This window comes from Rhineura floridana, chromosome 7, assembly GCF_030035675.1.
Source record: "Rhineura floridana isolate rRhiFlo1 chromosome 7, rRhiFlo1.hap2, whole genome shotgun sequence".
Taxonomy (NCBI): domain Eukaryota; kingdom Metazoa; phylum Chordata; class Lepidosauria; order Squamata; family Rhineuridae; genus Rhineura; species Rhineura floridana.
The window spans coordinates 64,112,629-64,119,841 of record NC_084486.1 but is presented as its reverse complement, the minus strand read 5'-3'; the positions used below and the strand labels follow the sequence as shown (position 1 = coordinate 64,119,841).

The following is a 7,213-nucleotide window of genomic DNA, read 5'->3' as shown; positions in this document are numbered from 1 at the left end:
TTATTTTCATGCTTGCCCAGGTTTTTTTGAAGGCATCTAAAATAAAACGAGCCATCCCGCCCAGGAAACGGGGAAGGTGCGTGCGCGCGCTTGCGCCGATGACGTTTTAACGCAGATTTCTGTCGGAAAGCACCGATGTGAACCCTGACGGCTATCTTTTTCTCTTTGTTATATTAATGTTTTGTTTTTTTTAAAGAAAAACACTCGGAAACGTGTGTTTCATATTAGGAAAGACAGGGGCAATTATACGGGCACGGGGGAGGAGCCTGTCTGTTTATTAACATTTACACAGGCGGGCATCAGCCGGAAAGTTTCACCGGTGACTTTTTCTTAAGCATTTGTAAAACTGGTAGGTGGGGTGTGGCAGGGATATTTGGAGGAATCTGAGAAGCAAAAGGGACTATTTTTGGTGAACGGGTGTATTCAGTAGGAAAGTGGCGGCTTCCCACGATGGGTCCGTTTGATTTCTAGTGCGAACAACACAGTTTTGCTCTTGAAGGAAAGGGCGTGCGTCGAGATGTAAAAATATTTTAAAGCTCAGGTTTAAAAAAAGTGAGAGAGGGCAAAAATAAAAAAAGCAATGTACTTCGGCCTGATCTCCTTGTATTAATACTCTTTCAAAATTTGTGGGTTTTTTAAAAGTTTTTGCAAAAAAGTAACAACCGAACGACTGCACAACCACCAATGCCTGCGAGACACTTTAGGTGAGCGTGGGTGGAGGATCTTAACCTAATAAAGCACGATGTCATTTACATATTATTTACTTATTAAATTTCTGTCCGGCCCTTCCTCCCAAAGGAATATTTCCTACTTTCAAGAAAGACAACATTTTGGCCGGTATCAGGCGACCACCTTTTTAGATGAAACTTACCAAACTACCTGAGCGAAGTTGTAAAGCGTTCTCGCTTTTCAAAGCGTACTTGTGCTTAGGAACCCAAGCTCACCCCTTAACAGTGCAATCCTATAAGGTATGTTCAGAAGTAAGCCCCGCTGAGTTCAGTGGAACGTGCATCGGATGGTACCCTAAATTTCCTTTTGTTTAATGTGCGAGAAAGTTTGGAACCTGCAGGAAGGGATGTGATACAGACAATGATCTAAGTACGGATTTTATATGGTTGAAAACAGCAGAATTTTCACAATGGCCAGGCGTTTTATGAGCACAGCCTCCACCTTTCATTCCCACTCCTAAACACATTTATATGAAGCTAAGTCTCCCTGAGATCAATGGGACTTCAGTTCTATCGTATCTTTTTAGGATGAGTGCATAAGTGCTTTTTTTTTACCATCGGTGGCAAGGAATGCCTTGCTTTTGCCCCATTTCTGTCCGTCTGGTCCTAGGCTATTGGTGACATTTGGTTTGGCAGCACTATCTATCTTTATCTATATATAGCAGTCTATATCTATTTGGATCCATTTATCTTTATTTCTCTCTGGGGAAAGAGCTCTGGGGGAAAGCTTTGCGTCTGACATGAAAACGAGCGCATTCGCTCAAAGGCCAGATTTGTTTTTGTTTTTGTTTTGAAGTAATCGAGATAATGATCCGCTGGAAAAGGTCACATCCCTCGTCGAAGCTCTTTGCCCCCTACCGAACGAAGAACCAGAGTGGGGGGGGTCTATGTGTATGTGTGTGTGTGTGTGTGCGTGGAATCCGAATCGGTGCGTTCTGTGTTGCGTTTTGTTTTTCAAACCCCCTCGCGTTGACACAGGATGGGAGGAAACTCAGGAGAAGGGGGACATCGCACGCCCCGTTTCAGGCAACCCTGATTCGCTTCCCTGTCGCCGGGGATCGTTTGCGATAAGCGATCTACAGCAAGGCTGGTTTTGAGCTGGGATCCACCCCGGAGGTCGCCTGCCTTCCTCAGCTTTTAGGGTTCCTGTAGGTGTCCGAGGCAGGCAGGTCGAGTTCCTTTCCTCCTCCTCCCACCCCAACATCGGAAAAGAGATGGGACGCTGGAAAGCAACCCTCAGGCTGTGTGGCCCCCTTGGTGCTGGCGCTGCCTCCCCCGCCCCATATCCAGGCTGGGATAGCCAGGCTGGATCCTTCCCCTTGCCTTTCTTCCCGAGGATTTCCGGGCAGTCGAGTTTGTGGTGTGTGTGCTTGGGGGGGGGCTGCTTTATGGTAGGGGCGCTGCGGATCCGCGCAGTCCTCGTCCTCGGCGGGGTGCCTTAGCCCAGCCGATATCCCTTTTGTGCTAATAGCCCTGTCCTCATTTGCTGCCTAATTGGACTATATAAAGCCAATAAGAGGCGAGCTCTCGTAGCCTGGAGCCAAAGGACCAAATCGAAGGGGGGCGTGGATGTGTGGATAGATGGACGGGGCGGCGGCGGCGGCGGCGGCGGCGGGCAGGGCGCGGAGGGAGGGGGGGGCTGCGCCGCCTGCCTGCCTCTGGCTTTTCTCTCTTCCTCCCTCACTCACTCTTCTTTGCCCTGCGTAGTGGGACCGGGGGAGTCCTGGGGCCCAGCCGACGCCTTGCCCTGCCCTGCCTGCCTGATGCCGTTTGCCATTCTCCGTGCCCAATCGCCGCGGCGTCCCAGCAGTTAACTTGGGATGACATTTGGATTTCATCATTAGCATTCGGCGCTGGATTGACGCAGAAGAAGCCGCCGTACCAGCAGCAGCAGCAGCAGGAGGAGGAGAGGCGGCCCCCGCTGACTTCCAAGTCCCGCCGGCTGGAGGGCCGGGAGTTCGGCTGCTGTGCGGCCCCCTCCCCTCCATCCCTCTTCCCTTCCTTGCCTCCTTCCCCATGCCATCGCCCTATTGGGAGCGACTCCGGAGCGCAGTGTGAAGGCCCCCCCGAGGACGGACGCCGGAAGCATGCCTGAGACTGGACAGGACGCCCCCAGCAACCAAGAGCAGCCGCTGCCAGCGCCGCAGCCGCCGTCGCAGCCCAAGGAGTCGCCTTTCTCCATCAAGAACTTGCTCAATGGGGACCATCCCAAGGCGTCTCTCAAGCAGCCCCGGGCGCTCTTCCCTCCGGCGGCCAAGGGGGCTCTGGAGGGGGCCGGCTTCGCCCTGTCGCAGATGGGCGATCTCGCCTTCCCGAGATTCGAGATCCCTGCTCAGAGGTTTGCTCTGCCTGCTCACTATCTGGAGAGGTCCCCCGCCTGGTGGTATCCCTACAGCTTGACGCCTGCGGGAGGCCACCTGTCTAGGCCAGAAGGTACTGGAGATAAGGGCCCTCTCTCCATCGCGCGCGCTCTCCCGCTGTGTTCCCCCCAGCCAGCCACCCATTTCACTAACCCATCAGGCCCCAAAGCTTTCTCACCAGAGTTGTTGGGGCTCCATCACTACGCTCCTGGTCTCACCCTCTTCCCTGTGGCTTTCCTTGGTGGACTCTCTGCTCTCCGGGGTCTGCCGCCCAGACAAGCTCTCTCCCAGGGCACATAAAGTATTCCAGGTGTGTTTTGGGTTTTGCCCAGATCAGGTAGGGGACAACTGCTGTGGAGGGTGGAGGGGGCCGTAGTCATCTCTGACTTGTAGGCACTGGCCAGAAGAACATTTCTTTGGTGTTGGGGAGAACCAAGGTTGTTTTAGGGCCACCGCCAAGAACTTAAACTCTGCACACTGAAGGGAGTCCCCTTTTCCATCCGAGATAATCCTCCTGCCCATCTATTACTAAACCCCCCTCCCACAAGTTCAGTGCCACCTTAGAGACTGGATTTATTCAGAAGCAAGAGGGATTTATCATACTGTATCTACATGTCTTACCTTGGCTGGGTCCTTCTCCCACCCCTCGCACATTCCCTTGAAAGTAAGTCCCATTAAATCCACGAGAACTTGCTGGCCAGGAAACGTGGCCCGGAAGCGACGAGGAGGCTTACTCACAAGTAAATCTGCTGAAGAGTGGGGGTGTGCATAAGAGGCGAGGGAAGCTCCTTTTCAGAAAGTCCAGCGACTCGAAATCCATGGGACTCACGCTCAGGTTAGGAGCAATTAGGATTGCAGCCTGAAATGGGACTTTCGCGCCGGCAGTCCACAGCTGCAGTCCTAAAGCTCAAGGTCTTGAACGTAAGTTCCATACAGATAAATGGGACTTGCTCTCAAACCACTACGCTGAGGAGGCGGGAGTCAAGGCGCTGGTGGAAGGTAAGAGGAAGTCCGACAGTGGGGCTTAGTCCCAAGGAAGCATGCATAGGATTTCAGCCTCACCAAAAAAACCCACCACCCACCCCTGGAATAAAAGGGGCGTATTCCCAAATACAAGTTTCACATCAGGCTACAGAACTCTGTCTGGGTTGTTCTGCTGAAATTAATGGACCTAAATTAATCGTGGCTATTGATTTCAGTGGTTCTACTCCAAGTATGAGTGACTTGAACACAACCTTTTGGGTCTCAGGGCTGCCATCCTATGTCCTCTTGTTTTTTTCCTTAGCAGAGAAGCCCAACACCGAGGACTGGGTTGCAAGTTCACTTTCTTGGGAGGCGCGGCTTCAAGGAATCCGGTTTACAGCCTCATCCTATTGGCGTTTCCTCGGAAGTAAGCCCCAATTGCATTCACCTGGGGTTACTCCCGAGGACGTGAGTTTTGGATCGCAGCCAGAAGCACACATTCTAGGGAGCAAATCCCACTGAGCACAGCGGGGATCAGACGACCCGGTCAGCATCCTTTACCGTCGGGCGGGGCTGACAAGTGGTCTTGACTGGGCTCTTTGTGTGTGTTTTGTGTCTTGCTCTCGCTTTCTTTCTGTTTCCAGTTTCAGCGGACAAATCCTTCCTCAGAGACTCTTCGCCGGCCTCGGCGGGCACAGACAGGGACTCCCCAGACGAGCCCTTGCTGAAGGCCGAGCGGGAGCCGAAGGAGCTGGACTCCAAGAGCCCCGACGAGATCATCCTGGAAGAGAGCGACTCCGAGGAGGTGAAGAAGGAGGAGAGCGGCGCCGAGGACTGGCCCAAGCGGGAGTCGGAGGGGGGGAGCAGCCCGGAGAAGAAGCCCTGCCGGAAGAAGAAGACGCGCACCGTCTTCTCGCGCAGCCAGGTCTTCCAGCTGGAGTCCACCTTCGACATGAAGCGCTACCTGAGCAGCTCCGAGCGCGCCGGCCTGGCCGCCTCGCTCCACCTCACCGAGACGCAGGTCAAGATCTGGTTCCAGAACCGGCGCAACAAGTGGAAGCGGCAGCTGGCCGCCGAACTGGAGGCGGCCAACCTGAGCCACGCAGCGGCCCAGCGCATCGTCCGGGTGCCCATCCTCTACCACGAGAGCGCCGGGGCCGACGGCGGCGGAGGTGGCGGAGGTGGCGGCGGGGGAGGAGGCCCGACGGCGGGCAGCGCGCCCGTCAGCCAACCCCTCCTCACCTTCCCCCACCCCGTTTACTACTCACACCCCGTGGTCACCTCGGTGCCGCTCCTGCGGCCCGTCTGAGGACTTGGCCTAGCCTAGACGGATAGGGGACAAGTCAGGGAGGCACAGAGAGAGAGAGAGAGAGAGAGAGAGAAGCAGGGAGGGAGGAAGGGAGGGAAGGAAGGAAAGAAAGAAAGAATCAGGGATGGCCTTGTGCCTCTGTGAGTGGCTTCTTTAAGAACCCCTTTGAGAGAGAGCCACCCTAGCCTGCCTCTCGCAGCACACCCAAGCCAGGCCTCCACAGCGAAGTGATCGGCTCACCAAGGAGCAGCTACAACGATGGTTGCTGCGTAAGTAGTGCGCCCAGGCGGCAAAGCCACGCGCGGAGACTTCCCCTCCTTCCTCTCGGTTCAGGAGTACCTGTAAATGCTCCTGAGCTCAAATAAAGCGATCCCGAGAGAACGACCATCCGGGCTCTGTAAAAGCAGGGATGGGGTGGGTCGAGGAGAGCGCGTGGGTTTGCCTTTTGTTTGTTTGTAAAAAGAAAAAAAGTTTGCTTCGATTTGAGGTGTAAAAATGGAGAAGGGCTGCGCAAAAGACCATCCTCGCCTGGTGAGGGCGGCGGCGGGGGGCTTGAAGGGGACTCACCGGCCAATTCTCCAAATGCTGGTGGCAAACGGAAGGGTGGGCAGATCGGTCGCTTGGGCCCCTCCTCGCCTTGAGGGTCGGGTACCGTTTTGAAAACGTCTGTGGGTACTCGTTCTTCCCGAGTTTCCAGTTCTCTCGGATCTTTGAGGAGAAATGCAGCGCGCGTCACCACGTACCATCCACCTTTTTTCCAAATGGCGTTTCTGTTATTTTACTCCTGGCGGGCGCTTCTTTATTTTTCTTTCTTTCCTTTTCATAAGCAAGGAAAAGATGTGGCGGAGAGCCTGGCTCTTTGTCGACCCTCCCTTCTTCGGAACAGCTTCTCTGATTCATACCGCTGACCTGTGCAATATTGTACAATTCTGAAAGCACTGTGTGTGGGGGTGGGGCGGGTGGGGGTAGGGAGGGGACGGTTGTTGGCGAGGAAAGGTTGAGTTGATGGGGGAGAAGTGTCCAAAATAATTGAGGGGGGCAAAAAGGGGGCGGCAAAAAAGCAGCTGCTCCTGAACTCCAGACTTCAAAAAAGGTCGAGTGCGTCGGGCGCTTTAAGTGATGGACAATCAGTCTCTTTAAAGACGAATTGTAACTTCTTTGCTATTCTGTACAGCTTTCTTGTCAGTTTCAAGGAGGGCGTGGGTTTTCGCCTGAATGGAGATCTCGAATTCTTTCGTGTCTGTCTTGCTCACCTGTTGTCTGACAAATTGTTTCCGGGCCTCCCCAGAGTCTCCCCTCCCCTCTTTTTTTCCTCTCCCTCTCTAGCAGGGATCGGTCCTATTTTTAAAATTTGAAGAAAAATCTTGTTATAATAACTCAGTGTCGTGATGGAAGGCGGGGGACAAATAAATAAAACTTGTTCATTACTGGTGATGATGGTGGTGTGTTTTTTTATTTTAGAAACGGGAGGAGGGGTCTTTGGGAAATCAGAGATAACAGGTGCCTTGAACCGTCTCGCTAGTGGGACTCATACAAGCCCGCCTCACCAGCTCCGGGGGAATTGTTGGATCTGTAGAGGTAAACAGAGGAGCCATTGTTCTTACAAAAAAAAAAAAACAGGTTTGCCTGCGCATTCGGGACTTCTTCTAAAGCAGTTTTCCTACCTCTGCATACTCGAACACGCCTGTGGCTTGGGACTAGAAGGCATTTTCTGCCCTCGCAGACTTACGGATAACCGCCTATGCCTTAGAACATCTCTTGAGTGTGCTCTCAGGTAAATATTTCTGTTCCAGATCACCCATGCGCAAACAAACAAACAAACCCCTTTCACTACATTCTGAGGACGAGGATCT

At 53.5% G+C, this 7,213-nt stretch overlaps 1 protein-coding gene across 3 annotated transcripts; it reads left to right on the top strand.

Annotated features, from left to right (window-relative positions):
- Positions 1-2,348: 2,348 nt before the first annotated feature.
- On the top strand, positions 2,349-6,819 carry HMX3 (H6 family homeobox 3). Of its 3 annotated transcripts, none has more exons than XM_061635743.1 (3): positions 2,349-3,161; positions 4,377-4,478; positions 4,696-6,819. In XM_061635743.1, exons 1-3 carry the CDS (start codon positions 2,816-2,818, stop codon positions 5,358-5,360), a joined length of 1,113 nt encoding a protein of 370 aa, XP_061491727.1. In that variant the 5' UTR covers positions 2,349-2,815; the 3' UTR covers positions 5,361-6,819. The 3 variants fall into 3 exon arrangements, with proteins under 3 accessions (XP_061491727.1, XP_061491725.1, XP_061491728.1); XM_061635741.1 differs by having other exon boundaries at positions 4,374-4,478; XM_061635744.1 differs by lacking the exon at positions 4,377-4,478 and having other exon boundaries at positions 4,696-6,818.
- Positions 6,820-7,213: the final 394 nt, after the last annotated feature.